Source organism: Myotis daubentonii, chromosome 11 (genome assembly GCF_963259705.1).
Source record: "Myotis daubentonii chromosome 11, mMyoDau2.1, whole genome shotgun sequence".
NCBI lineage: Eukaryota > Metazoa > Chordata > Mammalia > Chiroptera > Vespertilionidae > Myotis > Myotis daubentonii.
In genome coordinates, this window is record NC_081850.1 from 32,018,249 (window position 1) to 32,038,792 (window position 20,544).

General features: G+C 39.5%; 1 protein-coding gene across 7 annotated transcripts in view; it reads right to left on the reverse strand.

The window, feature by feature from the left end:
- The window catches only part of UHRF2 (ubiquitin like with PHD and ring finger domains 2), a 64,274-nt gene that overhangs the window by 14,074 nt on the left and 29,656 nt on the right, over window positions 1-20,544 (reverse strand). For 5 of the 7 annotated variants that reach the window (XR_009447595.1, XR_009447594.1, XR_009447596.1 and 2 more), the window contains exons 5-10: window positions 13,763-13,872; window positions 11,095-11,278; window positions 8,280-8,403; window positions 6,527-6,634; window positions 3,417-3,521; window positions 1,014-1,120 (exon numbers count right to left, since the gene is read on the reverse strand). Coding sequence is in view for 4 of the 7 variants with exons in the window: in XM_059656709.1 (XP_059512692.1) it covers window positions 1,014-1,120; window positions 3,417-3,521; window positions 6,527-6,634; window positions 8,280-8,403; window positions 11,095-11,278; window positions 13,763-13,872 (738 nt within the window). In the remaining 3 variants the exon portion in view is untranslated. The remainder of the gene's footprint in view (window positions 1-1,013; window positions 1,121-3,416; window positions 3,522-6,526; window positions 6,635-8,279; window positions 8,404-11,094; window positions 11,279-13,762; window positions 13,873-20,544) is intronic. The other 2 variants (XM_059656711.1, XM_059656712.1) reach the window with 2 other exon arrangements.

Below are 20,544 nucleotides of genomic sequence, written 5' to 3' on the forward strand. Positions count from 1 at the left end.
TTGAAGTTATACATTTTCTGTTCCCATGGAAGCTAGAATGTCATTAGTATTTCTATAAAATCAAGGACAACATAAGGTGGCTTTTTTGTAATACCTTACAAGCATTTAGTTTAAAAAGATCACTTTTGTCACTAAATAAACATTCTCCTAATATTTAAAGAATCTTATTATAAATCCTAAAAACACCGAGTGTAATTCTGATTAAGCTATATGATGTGTTACTTAAGTGCGTAAGTATGGCTCCCTGTCCCACATTAGTGTCTCTTCTAAAAAGAACTTTGTCACTTTAAATGTGTGTGTTGGGGTGTTGGCCTGCGACTGAAGGGTCCCAGGTTCGATTCCGGTCAAGGGCATGTACCTGGGTTGCGGGCACATCCCTAGCAGGGAGTGTGAAGGAGGCAGCTGATCGATGTTTCTCTCTCATTGATGTTTCTAAATCTCTATCCCTCACCCTTCCTCTCTGTAAAAAAATCAATAAAATATATTTAAAAAAAAAAAAATCTGTGGCCCTGGCCAGTGTGGCTCAGTTGGTTGGGTGTTGACTCATGCACCAAAGGGCTGTGGGCTCGATCCCAGGTAGGGGGCATGCAGAAGGCATTGATGTTTCTGTCTCTCCCTCTCTAAAAATTAACTTAAGAAGCTTAAAAAAAAAGAAAGATAAATCTGTGTTCAGTAGAAAACAACTCTGACCTGTGGGGTAGTAGATAAGCCACCTTGTCCTCGATTTTACTTAAGTTATATAGGCTTCTTTCTTTCAAAGGATTCAACATGTTTTCAAATGCAAAGTACAGCTATTAAAATTGGAAAATATGTCATTTTAAAAATAATAATTTGAAGAAATAAGTTAGGATTTGAGAACAATTATATAATTAGGTAATGGGATTTTAATTTTAGATCTTTAACTTTCAATGTACGATTCTCCACTACAGTCTAAGTTATAAATTATAGTCCTATAATCAAACATTTATACAAAGCCCATATTCTAAACAGTCTTTACAAACTCTAAAGAGTACCTGTTCATGTTTGTTAATGTCTGATCAGCCGATGGTGAACCAATTCTTTTATTACCAGCCAGGTTTTTACCACCACTCCCAGTGTATGTGAATTCATCACCTCGGTCCTGTAGAAGAAGATTTCTTCATCATTAGGACACCTAAACCCAAGTATAATTTCATCAATTCTCATTTCAAAGTCAGAACACTGGTTAGGATGTTGTAAATTGACATGGTCTCCTAAGGTATCTACCAAAATAAGTCCCAATTCAAATGCAATCTTATGTATAGTATACTTTTAAGTATATACTTAATCTAAAAATCTCTTTTTAAAGTTACACACCTCCAAACAGGGCGATTCTCATTATATATATATAAATAAATAAAAAAATCAAATAATCTATAGAATGTTACAAAATTAGCTCTTATTGGTTGGGAATATTATTTCATTTAACTTAGTGTTGTTAAAATAAACTTATCAATGTTAGCTTGGAGTACCATTTAAAAAATTCTCCACAACACATTTATTATGTATTTATTATTTATTATACTAGAGGCCCAGTGCATGCAATTTGTGCAGTGTGTGTGTGTGTGTGTGTGTGTGTGTGTGTGTGTGTGTCCCAGCCTGGCCTGCGCCCCCTCACAGTCCAGGAGCCCTTAGAGGATGTCCAACTGCTGGTTTAGGCCCACTCCCCACGGGCCTAAGCCGTCAGTCAGACATCCTTAGTGCTGCCGCAGAGGTGGGAGAGGCTCCTGCCACTGCCACTGTGCTCACCAGCCGTGAGCGGTGCTCCCCCTGTGGGAGCGCACTGACCACCAGGGGGTAGCTCCTGCATTGAGCATCTGCACCCTGGTGGTCAGTGCATGTCATTGAGACTGGCTATTCTGCTGTTCAGTCGATTTGCATATTAGCCTTTTATTATACAGGAGGATATTTATGTATTTATTACTTCTGTAGATATGATTTGCCTACAATAAAAGATCAAAAGATTGGAAATGCTTACAAAATATAACATCTCCAGAGACATCTTAGTTGGCAATCTCTAAGCCTAAATAAATTATTCTTTGCATTATTTAATAAACTTAGAATCAATGGCATAAGACACTTCTTTAGCACTTTTTCTCCACAAATGTTTAATGTTTAACTAGTAAATGTATTAAAAACATGGGAAAACAGGAAGTGATAACACCCATCTAACTTTAACTGGGTACTCATTTTTAGTTTTACAATTACAGGTTTATATGTTTCATATATTTAAGATAAGCTCTGATCCAAATCACAGAACTGTCTGCATCCTTATTATATGCCCAGGACTACATAAATTACTTCATTCAAAAATCAATACTTTTAGTGGAGTTAAATAATTTGACCAAGGTCTCACACACAAAGGTCAGAGCCCAGATCAAAAAAACTTATTAATTGCTAAAAACATATGTTGAAGAGATTCCACTTTAGTTGGTTTGTTTTCTTACAGAGTCTTAAAAAAAAAACACAAAAAACTAAGTGCTGATTTTAATAAGCTATATAACGTTCTTTATATTTCTAAAAAATACTTAAAGATATAACTTCAAAATATGCATGTCAACTACCATACAACCCAGCAACTGTACTTCTGAGCATTTATCCCAGAGAACTGGAGACTTAATCAGCAAAACAACAACAAAAACCGTACACAAATGTTAGAGTTTTATTCATAATAAATAACCCAGATGCTCTTCTAGAGGTGAATGGTTAAACAAACTGTGGTACACCTGTATCATGGACTACTACTCAGCAATAAAAAGAATGAACTATTGATACATGCCATAGTTTGAGAATTATGCTGAGCAAAAAAAAGCCATTTCCAAAGGTTACATACTACATGATTCCACTTATAAAGATTTTTGAAGTGAACAAATTTTAGAAATGAAGAACAGATTAGTGGATATCAGGGTTTGGGGGAACAGATCTAGTATGTGTGTCTATAAAAGGGCAACAAGAAGGATACTTGTGGTAAGGAAAATAATGTTGTATTCTGAATGTATCATGCCAATATCCTGGCTGTGACATTGTTTTATAATTTTGTAAAATGTGCCATTGAGGGAAAATGGGTAAAGAGCACAAAGATATTTATACTATTTCTAATGCTATATGTCAATCTACAGTTATCCCAAAATTACAAGTTTAATTTAAAAAATGAGATCTACAGGGAATGTATTTTCACTGCAATAACCAGTTAACTATATATGGTAACTGATTATATATCAAAACAATACAAAGATTAAATAGTGTAAATTGATTTACCTTGTAACCTGTATAAAACTTCAACATAAATATTACATTAAAAAGAGGTAGGATTTGATATACTCTAGACATAACTTCTGTATTTTACTGAATGATCAAAACAGATTCCAAATAAAGTACAAGGTTGTATCATGACTTACTACTTCATCTGCAAATCCACCAGCCAGGACAAGAGAATAAGCTCCATCATTACTTCGACCATGAATTCCACCAACATGGGGCCTATGTACACCTGCTTCACTCACCTATAAAATAAACAGAGTCTCAAAATACCTTTGAACAGTTAATTAACTGTTACATTTACAAAATGCTTTCACATATACCTTTTGATCCAAAAAGCCTCCAATTAAGAACTGCATTGTCACCCAGAGTTCTACTTTTTGCTCAATGATTCCTAAAAGTGCTCAAGCTTAGAATTCTGAGTTTCAAAATAATCATTAAGTAATCTTTTTTTGTCTATTGCTAATAATAGCTCAACTCGGGTAAACAAGAACTTTCTATCAGTGCTACAGATCTCTTCCCTTATTTTTCATTTTTGATTATGCCACTGTTCCCTAGCCATGTCAGAAAGGCAGAGGTCATTTTAGCCTCAATCTTCTCCATTATTGTTCAAACCCATTTATTTGGTCACAAATACTGCTGATTTGATCTCCCAAATCTTTTTCTCCTTTCATAGTTATATTAGTTTGAGTCGTTAATGCTTAAACTAGACCCTGTTTCACGGCCTCCAGTTTTGTTCCTTCAAACCCATTCTACCCACCACAAACAGAATGATCCTTTTAAGAAGAAACCTGCTTTTAATTTTCAGTTGCTTAAAATATATTAAATGGTCTGATAGTCTATAGAGCCCAAGTTAAGCATTACACATTGTCCTCTCTCAATCTGAATCCTATCTCCTTATCTCCAGCTTCTCCTTCATGGAGCCTCTGTGTTTGAACCAAAACTACTCAATGTTATTCAAACATGCTACCCATTTTCTTAGTTTACTCATGCTATTCTACTTCTTCAAAAGCCTACTATTTTTTTCCATTTACATTCACATCTGTCTCACTAAACCGAGTCACGTCTTTGTGTATTTCAAACTCCCTCAGAGAAGCACTATAATTCATCTGCTTAACATACAATTGTTCTTAGCAGAGGAAAAGGAGCTAAAATCCATGCCTGAATACTGGGCTAGGGAAAGATGCACATACCAGCCATGAGAAGCTGGTATGGGCAACAGAACTTGGATTTAGTCCTTGGAAATACCAGGTACTTCAGAAGATAGGACCACCTGATTCCCAACCTCACCAACCCTGAAGAAAATACATCTATTCTGAATCTTCCCCAATTTCCTAAATGGCAAATTCATCCTTTTAGTTGCTCAGACCAACAACCTCAAAATCATCTTAGACCAGCCGTGGGCAAACTATGGCCCGCGGGCCAGATCCGGCCCGTTTGAAATGAATAAAACTAAAAAAAAAAAAAAAAAAAAAGACCGTATCCTTTTATGTAATGATGTTTACTTTGAATTTATATTAGTTCACACAAACACTCCATCCATGCTTTTGTTCCGGCCCTCCGGTCCAGTTTAAGAACCCATTGTGGCCCTCGAGTCAAAAAGTTTGCCCACCCCTGTCTTAGACCTTATTAATGGGGCTTTTAGAATTCGGAAATGAATTAGTGACAGGTACACACACACAAAATCAAGGCAAAATAAAAGACAATTAAAAATACAGCCCTGGCCAGTTTGGCTCAGTGGATAGAGCATTGGCCTGTGGACTCAAGGGTTCTGGGTTTGATTCCGGTCAAGGGCACATGCCCAGGTTGCAGCTCGATCCCCAGTAGAGAATGCGCAGGAGGCAGCCAATCAATGATTCTCTCTCATCATTGATGTTTCTCTCTCTCTCTCTTCCTCTCCCTTCCTCTCTGAAATCAATTGCAATATATTTTAAAAAAATTAAAATAGCCCTAACCGATTTGGCTCAGTGGATAGAGCGTCGGCCTGCGGCCTGAAGGGTCCCGGGTTCGATTCCAGTCAAGGGCATGTACCTTGGTTGCAGGCACATCCCCAGTAGGGGGTGTGCAGGAGGCAGCTGATCACTGTTTCTCATTGATGTTTCTAACTCTCTATCCCTCTCCCTTCCTCTCTGTAAAAAAAAAAAAATCAATAAAAAAAAATAGTGTTTCTATTGTATTTATATTTTATGATACTGTATTTATTTATAATATTTTTACTGTATTTACATATCCAAAGTCATAATAATATAAACCTTGAATACTGATTTAACCAAAATTATTTAAACCACTGCAAGGATGGGAAGATAAAGTGTGTTTAACTATTCATTTCTATAGAAGTTAATAAAACTAATAATATATGAAGACAAAAGCAGTTTAAACACATTATTTAGAAATAAGGTAGTAAATCCAGAAGAAAACAACTAAAATGTTAAAGTGGTTGCCTATGACAAATAGGAAATGGGAACAAACAAAGGGTGGGTTTTTAAAATATGCCATGTACTAGTATGTAACTTTTCAAGCTATGTATATGTATCACACTATTTTAATTTTAAAATGTTACCACTGTAGATCCTGGCTGGGACCCTCAGTTGGCTAGAACATCTTCTCAATACGCCAAAGTTGTGGGTTCAACCCCCAGGCAGGGTACAAACAAAATTCAACCAATGAATGTATAACAACAAATCTCAAATCTCTCTCTCAAATCAATACACACACACACACACACACACACACACACACACACACACACAAAACCACTCTACGCTTATTTAAAGTTTAATATCCTCTAATTGGAAACTTAAATTTTCTGTAATGATAAAATTAAATTTCTAAACAATAAATCAATAATAAATTCAACAGAGCCTTCTTTAAGGGGAAAAGGTAAGTAATTTTATCCTGAATTTATGGCAGTTCCTCTGACCAATACCTTAACAATCATTCAAGAGGATAAGAAAATTTCTTTAGAAAGCTTACCAATAATGCTAACTAACATCACATAACAGAAGAGTAAAATTAAATGATGAAAAGGCTGAAATGATAAAATTAGGCTAATTTCATGATGCATGTTTCTCTGTTTGTTAAACTATGGGGAAGAGCCTACCCATTATAACAGAAAATCTTGCATTCTAACAACTGAATACCATGTGTTACTACATAGGTTAGTCTATTTATAATCAACAGGCAATGATAGTTTTCACAATTTGAACTATATCCAATTTTACCCTTTCCACTAAGCCAATTTTAAAAATACCTGAACTCTAAATCTCCAAGTCGATCCAACTGGAATCCCAGGAATAGGTCCATAATGATTAGAAGGAACAATGGTACATTCTTTAGTGCGACCAACACAGGCCATTCCCTACAAGTCACAGGACAGCCATTTGAGAAATCAGTTATGTCAAATCTTAAAGCCCTTAAATCCCATACCTGTGAATATAAACCCAACTATATGATTAACAATATAAAACAATTCATATTAAGTTCAATGGACAATTATTCTATCTAATAATAGACAAAGATTGAAATTAACTGTACCTCCACTAAGCTTCCCATTGGCTAATCAGTGAGATATGCAAATTAACCCCCAACAAAGATGGTGGCCGGCAGCCACGCAGCTGAAGCGAGCAGGAGGCTTGCTTGCTCCAGTGATGGAGGAAGCCAAGCTTCCTCCCTACTGTGGCCCGGCTCTGAGCTCCACTCTAAGCTACAAAGTTGTAATTATAGAAGCTAAACAAACCCCAGATACCTGCTTTCAGCAGGCCGTGGCCTCGGAGCTGGAGCGGCAACAAAATTTCAATTATAGAAGGTAAATAAATCCCAGAATTAAAAAAAAAAGAATAAAAGGAGAGGCTGGGAGCTTCAGTCGCCAGCAGGCTTGGCCAGCATGAAAACCCTTAGCCCCTCATCCAGGCTGACCAGGCACCCCAGTGGGGACCCCCACCTTGAAGGGGGTACAGGCAGCCTGAAAACAGCCATCAGTCCCTCATCCAGGCTAGCCAGGCACCCCTACCCTAAAGGGGGTGCAGGCAGCCTGAAAACACCCATCAGCCCCTCACCCAGGCTGGCCAGGCACCCAAGTGGGACCCCCACCCTGATCCGGGACACCCTTTAGGGCAAACCAGCTAGCCCCCATCCATGCACCAGGCCTCTATCCTATATAATAAAAGGGTAATATACAAACTGACCCTAACAGCAGAAAGACTGGGAATGACTGGTCACTATGACACACACTGACCACCAGGGGGCAGACGCTCAATGCAGGAGCTGCCCTCTGGTGGTCAGGGCGCTCTCACAGGTGGGAGCTCTGCTCAGCCACAAGCCAGGCTGATGGCTGCCAGTACAGTGGTGGAGGTGGGAGCCTCTCCTGCTTCCTCAGCAGCGCTAAGGATGTCTGACTGCAGCTTAGGTCTGCTCCCCGCTGGCAAGTGGACATCCCCCGAGGGCTGCTGGGCTGCCAGAGGGATGTCTGATTGCCAGCTTAGGTCCAATCCCCCCCGCCCCCCGGGGAGAGGCCTAAGCCAGCAGGTGGTCATCCCTCGAGGGGTCCCAAACTGCGAGAGGGCACAGGCCAGGCTGAGGGACACCCGCCCCCCCGAGTGCACAAATTTTTGTGTACTGGGCCTCTAGTCCTATATAATAAAAGCCTAAGATGCTAAGTGTCCTACTGTTCGTTCAACCAGTCGCTATGACACGCACTGACCACCAGGGGGCAGATACTCCAACCAGTAGGTTAGCTTGCTGCTGGGGTACAGCTTGCTGCTGGGGACTGGGCGAGATGGGACAGACACACCCCGGAGCCCTCCCGCAGTCCCTCCCGGCCCCGATTGTGCACGGGGGCCCTAGTAATAATTTATAAATTAACAATTAATATCATTAAACAACATATTTGTTAATATTTCTGATAGAGTACCATTTATACCATTACTATTACTGTTATTATAACTTGCATTATAGTTATTATAAATATTATAACTAGGGAAAAAAAGGGAGACTTTTGTCTTTACCCTGCCCCAGTCTCTCCGGCTTCCGGTACTAGCTGATGGCATCTTTGCTTTCTTTTTACTCATCTTAAGTTTTTCACCAGCCTTTACAACTTCACTGGAATCAGTTTTACAGGAAGGACAATACCTAAAAAAAAAAAAAGAGAGAGAGAGAGAGAGAGAATGAATTCTGGTAATACCGTATTAAAACCAATCTATATATATAAAAGCCTAAGTGGCCATTATGACCAAATGACTGGTCACTATAATGCACACTGACCACCAGGGGGCAGATGCTCAATGCAGGAGCTGCCCCCTGGTGGTCAGTGTGCTCCCACAGTGGGTGCGCTGCTCAGCCAGAAGTTGGGCTCATGGCTGGTGAGCGCAGCTGTGGCAGTGGGAGCCTCTCCCATCTCCGTGGCAGTGCTACCAGGCGGCAGCAGCAGCAGGTGCAGCAGGGCTGGGATGAGTGGCAGCGGAGCTGCGCCCGGCCCTGGCTGGGGTCATCCCCGGCCATCTGCCACTTTGGCACTGCTACATCCCTCGGGAGGATGTTGGACTGCTGGGTTTTGGCCCAATCCCTGGACTGCGAGAGGGCGCAGGCCAGGCTGAGGGACCCCACCCATGCACGAATCCATGCAGCAGGCCTCTATTAACAAAATAATGGCCTTTGTAGGGTAGAATGAGTTTTAAGATATTATAATCAGTGTATACTATAGAGCTTCAGCTGGCACTTAAGTATTAAAGTTTTCAAAATATTTACATGGTTTAGGCTGGTCAAAACAACAACAAAACAAAAGTTGTCACTCTCTTAAAGAATATAAAATATTTTAATATCATAAATTCTCAAATTTAATTCAAAAGCCAGACACAGCTGTCCAATTCAAATGGAATCATCTTATCACTAACCCTGAGAATGGAAATTATTCACATAATAGATGATTCTAGACTGAACATTGAACTATGTATGCAACCCATACATCTCCCATCTAAATTGGTTATTAGAATTCTCAAGCAAAAAATGTATAGTCTATTATAACAAGTATTTAAGGATGTTTATATTAGCCTTAGCCCCAGTTCAATTTTAATTCTTTGTACTTGTTTGTCCTTTAGCTTATTTGTAGTTGGTCATGCTGCTGTAACCTTTACAGGCAGACCACTGCAATAAAGTGAGTATTGCAATAAATCAAGTTATAATGTTTTCTGGCAGTGTCTTGCCTTCAATGTGTAAAAGACATCTGTGAAGCACAACAAAATAAAGTACAGGGTTACATCAAACTCGACGTACGTCATTTTGTGGTTATGTCACCATCTCCCATTTATTTATTAAAAAAAATTCCGTCATTTTGATGTATGTACATATGTGCTTTATGTTTATTATTTATTTACCACAAGTAAAGGTCAGGATTTGTTAACTTTCTTTTAAATTTTTTTCACTGTTTCACTTCATTATTGCTGTATATGTGCTCCATGTGAGTGACGTAGGTGCTATGTAGGTGGGTTCCGACTTACGGCAAAAATCGTGTTACATCATGCCATAGGAACGGATCTCCGACATAACCTGAGGACCTACTGTATGCCTACATATCATTATAAGCCATCTTAAATCATTTCTAAAAAGCAAAGTATGTCTATAGCATGAAATGGGCTATTCTGTGTCACCAAGGAATGGAATCCTATATAATAAAAGGCCAATATGCAAATCGACCAAACGGCAGAATGACTGGTCATTATGATGTGCACTGACCACCAGGGGGCAGACACTCAACTCATGAGCTGCCCCCTGGAGGTCAGTATGCTCTCAAACGGGAATGCCGCGGGAGCCTCTCCCACCTGTGCTGCAGGTGGGTAGTAAGGAGCAAGGGGTCCCGGACTGTGAGAGGGCCCAGGCAGGGCTGAGGGACCTCCCGCCCCAATGCATGAATGTCATGTACGGGGCCGTTAGTAAAAGATCGCCTGGCCATTCCCATTAATTTTAAATTTGTCTATACTTTCCATTTCATAATTATCTATAGAGCAAAGTTAGGCTGTGAGATACAGACACAAATTCAAGGCAAAATTATGTATAATAAGGCAATAAATACTATTAAGTGAAATCCCTCCTAATTAGGAAATCAAGAAAGCTTCCAAAAATCAATTTAAGAATGTATATTACCTGTTGTGCTAACCTTTATAATGATAATTTTATCAAGGATCTTATGGTTGAGGCAGGTATTATCTGTCTGATGAGAAAATAAGTTCAGAGATTAAATATCCAAACGTGATTTAGAGAAGTAGAAAAGATGTAAGGTTAAGGAGGTCCAGATGAAGTGAAGGATCTCAATATCAATGTGGATATATTCCATAGTGTAATCTAAGACAATTTTCTAATTATATGATCCTAAAGTCACCCCTGGAATCCATTCCTTCATCAGGTTTGTTCAGAACCTAATGCCAGGCACTATTTTGATGAGTAAGAGCAATGTTTGTGATCCAAGTGTCTATACATAGTAGTTAAGGAAAACTAGTCCATACAATGAATCAATTTCAGAAAAGTGCTAAGTGCTATAAAGGAAATACATCAGTATTGTATGTGTGCTAAGAGTGATTAGAAATGCCATGTGTCTTTAGAATATAGATTCTGTATTGGAGCAGAGACTGAAGGCATTAAATATGGAGCTAGAGACCAGTTCAGAAGCTGTTGTAATAACTGAATAATAAAAGTATTAAGGCCATAATACATTAAATACTTTAATGCAACATTATGCATCCTTGGAAATCTATGTTTGGCAGTTCAAATATCTATTTCACATTCAATTTTAAACGTGGTAACAACAAAAGAAAACCCTGATAATCATACCATTCCTCTTCAGGGACCTTATCCAAAGGTGGGTTCAGGCAGTAAATATGATAGGCCAGGTTACATTCATCACAAAGAAGCTGCATGCTTGGGTCCTGTTTTTCACCACATTCACGACAGGAGCAATTATGGCAGTTTTTATCTGGGTCTCCGCGACAGAAGTTACATTCAGGTTCATTTCTCCCTAATAAGAACACAATACAGCAAGCCTAGTCTTAAAATCATTTTTGTATCTATGAATCTTCTAAAGAAAAACCCATAAAATTACCACACAGCTTTTTTAATGACGAGAAAGGAACCATAAGAATTAATCAGAGTATGGGACTTTAATAATAAGTGCATGAGTCCCATTTTAGATTTATGAATCAAATTTTCAGGGACGGGGCCCAGGCATGTGTCAGTAATAAATCTAACTACACTCCATCATGAGGATAATGCACTTCTGTCTTAAAAATTTATAACTGACTAGACTCATGGTTTCCCAAATGTGCACCAATGCAGTGAACTCACTAGGACACCATATCTTATAATTTCAAGGGAAATACAATACTTTGTTGAATAAGTAGCATTTCTAACTCAGTTGATTTTATCCAACTTATCAATTGGTTCAAAACTCTGGCAAGTTAAGAAGTGCCATTTATTGTCCCTTCCTTATCTAAATCCAAACACCTTTTGACAAAGTGTTCCCTTAGAATTTTAAAATATACATAGGTACACCCAAAAAGTCTTACAGTAATGTTCATAATACCAAAAGTTAATATTAAATGTCAATCAAAAGAGGAACAGTTGGATAGATTTTATGTCAATTTACAAGAACTATTAATATAGAGGAAGCCACATTTCAAAAAGGAAATAATTTTTAAATAACACAAAATTATTTAAATATACAAAGATAAATTATATAGAGGAAGATGTCTAGAAATGACATATGCTGTTAGCATGATTGCCTCCTGGGAGTTCTATATTACTTGAATTTATATAGTATGTACATCTGTAAGGAAATCTACCATATCAGAACTAATCTAACAATATAAGGAAAATGGGGAAAAGTACTTGAGAAAGGGGATAGAAGAAAAAAAGAGGAAAGGCTACTGATTTTAGTGCTAACTTTTTGACTGACAGCTGCCTGTTCTTGTCAATAAAAATACTTTTGTTTCACTTTCACTAAGGTAGCTTAACACATAAGTAATGAAATACAACAAACCTAAAAGGCATGGTTAGAGTTTTGGTTGGGGTGTGAGTGATCTGATCAATGGAAGTCTGGATGTGGCTCTGAAATGGTTTCTTTACACACAAGTGCAAAGTTGTAGCTATAAAGTGATTAGTATTAGACAGAGAACAAAAAATATATATATATACACGGACATACTGAGTGGGAGAAAACAGACATGAGAAAAACCTAGACAATCTTGGTTTTCCATTGTGTTTTAATGAGAAAAACTAAGTCACATTAAGTAGGTTTACTCATCAAGTTACCTTTTTTCTTAAGATATAACCATACAAATAGTCATACAGAGTATGCTTTAAGGCAGCGATTGCCAACCGGTGGTCCGTGGACCACTGATGGACCATGAGGTCCGAAAGGTTGGCAATCGCTGCTTTGGGTTCTTAAGCCAAATCTAGACATATTATTAGCACTGCAGCCTTCAAAAATTAGAAGGGCTGCCCTAGTCAGTTTTGCTCAATGGATAGAGCACAGGCCCACAGACTGAGGAGGGTCCCAGGTTTGATTCCAGTCAAGGGCACATACATTGGTTACAAGCTCAATCCTTGGCCCTGGTCGGGCCGCACGCAGGAGGCAACCAACTGCTGTGTCTCTTTCACATCGATGTTTCTCTCTCCCTCTCTCCCCCTCCTTTCTACTCTCTCTAAAAATCAATGGAAAAATAATATCCTTGGATGAGGAATAACAACAAAAAAAATTGGAAGAGCTTAGATAGGTAACATGAAAGTCTATTTATTGATCTGTTAAAGTTTTTGTCTTACAATCTTGCATAATTGGGATAAGAAGAGGTTAGACAGGATCTCTTTCGTCTTGAACAGTTCTTTTCCAGAATATATTAGACACTGACATGTGGCATAAAATCAATGGATTGCTCTCCACAAAATAATCCAGAATTAACAGAGAGTGAGACACTGTAATCTATTTGGAAAGACAGCAATTGAATCATAAATGAAAAGACCTAGAATCTAGTCATACCTCTGTTACCAACTAGATGCATGATATTAAGCAGTAAAATATGTAGAATGAAGAGGTAGGAATACATTTTAATCATTATATAAATCTCATTTATTACCTCCTAGAAATTCAAGGATCAGTCAGCACTACTATTCTTAGGCTATACTGGTATAAAAATAGGTCTCATTAGTAAATTAATCTTGGATGGCCATAAAATTACTGAAATAAGAATTTTTATTTGAACAGAACCTATATTTTTATTTGAACAGAACCTATAGTAAACAAAATGGCAATAAAATGCCAAGAAGAGAAAATATTTCTCTGAAAACAAATTTTATCATGAAAGAAATCCATGGATCTTAAAACTGCTATCCTGAAAATAAAATTGTATGGGCTAAGTTTTATACTTCCTTAAAAGTTATTCCCTGGCCAATTAAAATGCCAATCACGTACAATACATGTAGTCTAAGCCCAGAAAAAAGTTCATACTTAAAAACTTTCCATCTGCCAATGATAGAGGATGGGCTCCAGGTTTCTCGATCTTGTAGATTTCATTTACAAATTTTATCTGGCAGTCATTTAATTTTCCTTCGGAACCCCTGTTTGAAAAAGGAAGAAAGGTTAACTTCTGCCAGCAAAACCTACTCATATGCAAACGATAATTAAGTCAGGTGTAAAAATTCACTGAACTTTGTCTATTTGCTCATTGGGATTATAGTTATTCCAATTACTCTGAGTTATTGTTTCCAATAGAAAAAAAAGTCCAATAGTAATCAGTTAATATTCAAAGTTAAGTGTAACTTTAATGTAATATTATGAAAAAATTTAGAGACTTCCATTAGATTATCTGGTATGAAGATAGCTATCTCACAAATTTAATTTAAAGACTAGATAAATGATACTCTCAATTAAAATGAAAGATTGAAACATATTTCCAATAAATACAGTGAGTTTCTAGGTAAAAATATGACATAATTAAAAAGGCTTTCAGCCCTTGCCAGTGTGGCTCAATTAGTTGGAACATCATCCTGTACACCAAAAGGTTGTGGCTTTCATTCCCGGTCAGGGCACATACCTAGGTTGTGGGTTTGATCCTTGGTAGGGAAACATACAGAAGGCAACCAACTGATGTTTCTCTTTCTCTCTCTCCCTTACCTTCTAAAAATCAATCATTTGTAAGCATGTTGGGTGAAGATTTTTAAAAGTCTTTCAAATACTAAAACATTTTTCATGGAAACAATCTATGCCTGTTTGTATATACTTCTTCAAAGTTTCCTGTTATGACTGAATATATTTCTCCTTTTAATCTGTCAAGTTTTGCTTTATATTTTTGAAGCTATGTCACTGGGTATATACAGATTTAGAATTCTTAAAGCTTCTTATGAAATGTCGTGTCTCTACTAGTACTTTTGGTACCAAAAGTGTATATGTGTGTGTGTGTGTGTGTGTGTGTGTGTGTGTGTGTGTGTGTGTGTGTTTAGTTAGCATTTGCTAAATGATATTTTCCATCCTTTCACCCTTTTAAAACTATTAATGTCAAATATAAACAAATGCAGGAAAACTGCATAGACAAATGTATAGTTTTTGCTAGAGTTTAAAGACTATAAATTCCCACACCATCTCTTTCTTCCTTGCAACCTGTTGAAGAACTCCCATCATTTGTCCTATAGTTTCCCACAGTCTTGATTTAGATATTTGCATTCCCACAGTGTAGTTTAGTTTTTTTCTGTTGTTTGTATTTCCAGTAAATTGGTAGTTAGATGCAGAGCAGTGGAAAAAAAACTTGGTCCATTGCGTGTTTTTGTAAGTAAAGTTTTACTGAAACAGAGTTACACCTACTCATTTAGGTATTCCCAATGGCTGGTTTCCTGACACAATGGCAGATTTGAGTAGTTTTGACAGAAACCATCTGGCCACCAAAGGTTAAACTATTTACTATCTGGACCTTTACAAAATATTTAATCAAATCCATGTTCATTTTTTTTTTTTTTTGGTAAAACTATTTATTAGGTCTATTTCCACCAGAAAGCATCTAATTTAGTTGTCTTTACCTATGACAGCAGTGACAGATGCTCAATGCCTAGATTAATTCACTGGGGGGTTAGAAAATGGTGATATTCCAGTTCTATCATTCCCTGTTCATTTATTTGCTGGAATCCTATATAATAAAAGCCTAATATGCAAATTGTCCCTTCGGGTGGTCTTTCAACCAGGAGTTCAACCGCTCACTATGATGGGCACTGACTACCAGAGGGAAGTGCGGAACATGGCAGGTGCTGGTGATGCACTGCGACCTCTCGCTGGCTACCTGGGGTGGAGGTGATAGGGATGGAGGTGTGGTGAGAATGTGGAGTGTCCGCCAAGCTCGCTCTCACTCCCCCTGCTACCCTCTCTGGGATGCCAGGGAAGCCCCCGCGCTCAGATGCTGGGCACCCACCCTGCCACGCACCCGTGTGGCCTCTTTCAAGTGAGCCAGGTTGCAGCCACCAGGACCACAAGGTCCGGCTGGGCTCCCCGTGGGTTCGTGCAGGAGCTGGTCTGCGAGGCCGGCTGGGAGAGAGCACGCTGCCCGCCCAGCTTCCATGCGGCACCGCTGGGCGGCCCAGAGGCCCACGCTATGCCCCAGCCCGCAGCATCCGACCCCGCTCACCACATCTCAGGAACTGTACCCATGCATGAATTTTGTGCACCAGGCCTCTAGTAATTCCATAAAGAAAAACTTCAAGAGAATTCAAAAATGGTGGCAGAGGAAGTGGAAGCTACACTGACATGCTCCCAGGTCCAAAGTGGAATTACAACTAAAATACCGAAAAACCATCCTGAATAATCAACTAAAGACTAGCTGGAGAGAACCCTGATAACTAAGCATGGAAAATAGAAACCACATAGAGACTGGTAGGAAGTGAGGAGGCACAAGAGGGATGACTAGGAATGTTACAAAATAGTGACCTGAAGGCTGTATCAAATATAAAGATACTGAAGATCAATGAGGAAAAAGTGGGCTTCTCGATTAATGGTAAGTTATTATCCATATATATCATGGTAAGTTAGTGTTCGCTTCAGCAGCACATACACTTAAAAAATCAAGGTAAGTTAAACCCTCACACTGTACACAAAAACCTACTTCAAGTGAATGAAAGACCTAGAGAAAGGCACAACCACAAGTTTTTAAAGGTAACAGTGGAGTGTCTTTATGCTTTCTGGGTAGGGAAAAGTTTCTCCCTCCCCCTTCTATATTTTACTGAGATATAATTGACATAGCATTGTATAAGTTAAAGTATATGACATAATAATCTAACATATATATACACTGACAAATGATTACCACAAAAGGTTTCATTAACATCCATGACCTCACATAGTTATGATTTTCTTTTCTCTTGATGAGAATTTTTAAGATCTACTATCTTAGCAACTTTCAAATACACAATATACTAATGTTAACTATAGTCACCATGGTATTCACTACATTCCTGGAACTTATACATCTTATAACTGGAAGTTTGTACCTTTTGAATATCTTCACTCATTTCATCCCCCATCCATAACCCCTCAACCCTAGAAAGTTTCTTAAGCAAGAAGGTTTCTTTTTTTTTTTTTTAATATATTTTATTGATTTTTTTTACAGAGAAGAAGAGAGAGGGATAGAGAGTTAGAAACATCGATCAGCTGCCTCCTGCACGCCCCCCAGTAGGGATGTGCCTGCAACCAAGGTACATGCCCTTGACCGGAATCGAACCTGGGACCCTTTAGTCCGCAGGCCGACGCTCTAGCCACTGAGCCAAACCGGTTCGGCCAAGAAGGTTTCTTATAGAAAGTATAAGCTTAAGAAAAAATGTTTGATAAACTCAACTATTTAAAATTAAGAACACTATGCAAGCATTAAAGAGAAAAGGTAAGCCATAGGATTGGAGAAGATATTTTCTCCACATATAACTGAAATGGTCAAGTTTCCACAATTAGAACTCAGTAAGACAGACTCCCCAATTAACAATAAAACACCAATGTTTGGAATAGGGTCCTCACAAAAGATATCCAAATTGCCAGTAAGCATAAGGTTCTTAATTTCATTAGTCATCAGGGAAATAAAAAGGGAATTTCCATATTGTTATGGAAGTATATATAATCCAGTACAACTACTTAAATATTTGGTTCTATCTATTAAAGTTGAAGATGCACAGTTTTTACAACCCAGCAATTCTACCTCTGCACAAGATGTGCACTACAAAAATTAATGCAACGTAAGTACTGGGACACATATAATGTCATGGCAGCACTGTGTGTCTATCAACAGCAGAATACATTCACTCCAATTATTTACCCACTATTTCCAGTGAGGGGAAAAGATTTCTAACCATGAAAAAACAAATTCCAATCCACAAGTCACACTGGATCCTTTTTGGCTTTGTGTCCTTAACATGTCTAGTAAAAAATTAAACGACAAAGAACATAATGCTTTATAGGACAGAGTGTTTTACTGTTAGGATAAATATCACATAATTTTCCCCTCTAGTGAGCTAATATCTGCCCATCTATAATTTCTACTCAATCTTACTTGTAGTCCCCCAAATCACTTATTAACCGTAAGTGATTCTGTACCTCAGAATCATGAGGGGAAGTTTTTTTTGTTTTTTTTAGCTCAATGTGATGTACTGTTATCCTCTCCTATTGTGTATACATACTTTTTTGTACTTCCTGCACTCAAGTACCTTATAAGACCTCCTATATAACCAATTTATATAGGTGCTTTCTCCTTTTCTTCATGATTTGTATCCATATCAGAATTTCAAGTGGCTTGGAAGTCTATAATTGAGTCGCATCCTAATTCTGGCAATAAAATCACGCTTATGTTTGGATAAAGTTCTGCAACTGTTTTCTAAAATATAAACTATTTTCAGCACATCACACAACATTCTTTTTCTTTATCTTAGGAGTCAACAAACATTTTCCCATCAAGGGTAATAGAGTAAGTAGTTTAGGTTTTACAAGCCAGATAGTCTCAGTTGCAACGACCCAACAATTCTGTTGAGTACAAAAACAGCCATAGAGAATACATAAATGAATGGGCATTGCTGTGATTCAATAAACTTTTCATAACAACAGTCAGTCAGTGGGCTGTAGTTTATAGACTGCTGCTTTATTATTAACCATAAGCAGATGTTTGATCCCAGATTTGTTACCTCAATGTTATCATAGATATATCCATTATATGTAATCTACACTAATAAAAGACAAACATGCAAATTGACTGCACCTTCGCTACGCCTTAAGCCATGCCCACCAGCCAATCAGAGCGACTATATGCAAATTAACCCGACCAAGATGGCGGCCGGCAGTCACGGAGCTGGAGCAAGCAGGAGGCTTGGTTTCCCCAATGATGGAGGAAGCCAAGCTTCCCTCCCGCCCGCCCTAGCCAGCTCTGAGCTCCTCTCAAGGCTACAAAGTTTCGATTATATAAGGTAAATAAATCCCAGAATTAAAAAAGAAAAAGGAAAAAAGGAGGATGGGAGCTTCTGTCGCCGGGGGTCTTGGCCAGCCTGAAAACAGCCCTCAGCCCCTCACCCAGACTGGCCAGGCACCCCAGTGGGGACCCCGACCCTGAAGGGGGTGTGACCAGCCTGCAAACACCCATCAGCCCCTCATCCAGGCTGGCCAGGCACCCCAGCCGGACCCCCACCCTGATCCGGGACACCCTTCAGAGCAAACCAGCCGCCCCCACCTGTGCACCAAGCCTCTATCCTATATAATAAAAGGGTAATATGCAAATTGACCCTAACAGCAGAACGACTGAGAATGACTGGTCACTATGACACACACTGACCACCAGGGGGCAGATGCTCAATGCAGGAGCTGCCCTCTGGTGGTCAGTGTACTCCCACAGGGGGAGCTCTGCTCAGCCACAAGCCAGACTGACAGCTGTCAGTACAATGGTGGTCGTGGGAGCCTCTCCCGTCTCCTCAGCAGCACTAAGGATGTCTGACTGCAGCTTAGGTCTGCTCCCCACTGGCAAGTGGACATCCCCCGACAGCTCCTGGGCTGCCAGAGGGATGTCTGACTGCCAACTTAGGCCCAATCCCCCCGGGGAGCGGGCCTAAGCCAGCAGGTGGTCATCCCCCGAGGGGTCCCAGACTGCGAGAGGTCACAGGCCAGGCTGAGGGGACCCCCCCCCTTGTGCACAAATTTTTGTGCACCAGGCCTCTAGTATACTATCTAATAATAGACAAACATAATTGAGCGTACCTTCACTACGCCTCTGATTGGCTAATCAGCACGATATGCAAATTAACCAACAAAGATGGCAGCTAATTTGCATACTGTAGACAGGGCGGGACAGCACCATCCCGCCTGCCCCGCCTCCATATGGGCCTGCTATTTGCGACCCGGGTCAGTGGGGTGGGACAGCGCCATCCCGCCTGCTCTGCCACCATCCGCGCCTGCTATCTGTGACCCTGGGGCAGTGGGTATCTGTGTATGACCCGACCCGGGGCAGCACCCCAGCCTCCTGATCGGCCCTGCCATGTGCGTGACCCAGGGCAGCGGGGCAGGCACCAAGGGATCGGGCCTGCCATCTGCCACCCGGGGAGCGGGCCTAAGCCAGCAGGTGGTTATCTCCCAAGGGGTCCCAGACTATGAGAGGGCACAAGTGGGACTGAGGGACACCCCCCACCCCCCCTCCCCTGCTAGTGCACAAATTTTTGTGCACTGGGCCTCTAGTATATTATAATAATCCATTTACCAGAACTTGATAAGAATAGTTTGGCTCAGTGGTTGCCAACCTTTCAGACTTCACGGACCACCGTGGTCTGTGGAACACCAGTTGGCGACCACTGGTTTAGCCGGTTCCCTTATTTAAAAGAAAACTGTCAGGGTTATCCTAAAATCTCTAGTGCCTAATACAGCAAATGTACTTCTAAGTACTCATTCTAAATAAAGAAATGCATAAATATGCATTTACAAGTTTGTTTACTTAAACATTATTTATAATAAAGAATTGAAAACAGTTTAGCAAACTTTTTTTTAAAGTAAATTAGTAACCATTCATCCAATAAACTCTATTCAGAAGACATGGACTAAGAAAGATGGTGATAATATTTTCCTGAAGTGTGAAAAGGTAGCTGTGAAACAATGCAGGGTACTGTATCACTTGAGGGGAACATCTAAAAGTATTTCTTCAAGCCCTGACCGGTTTGGCTCAGTGGATGGAGCGTCAGCCTACAGACCGAAGGGTCCCGGGTTCGATTCTGGTCAAGGGCATGTACCTTGGTTGCGGG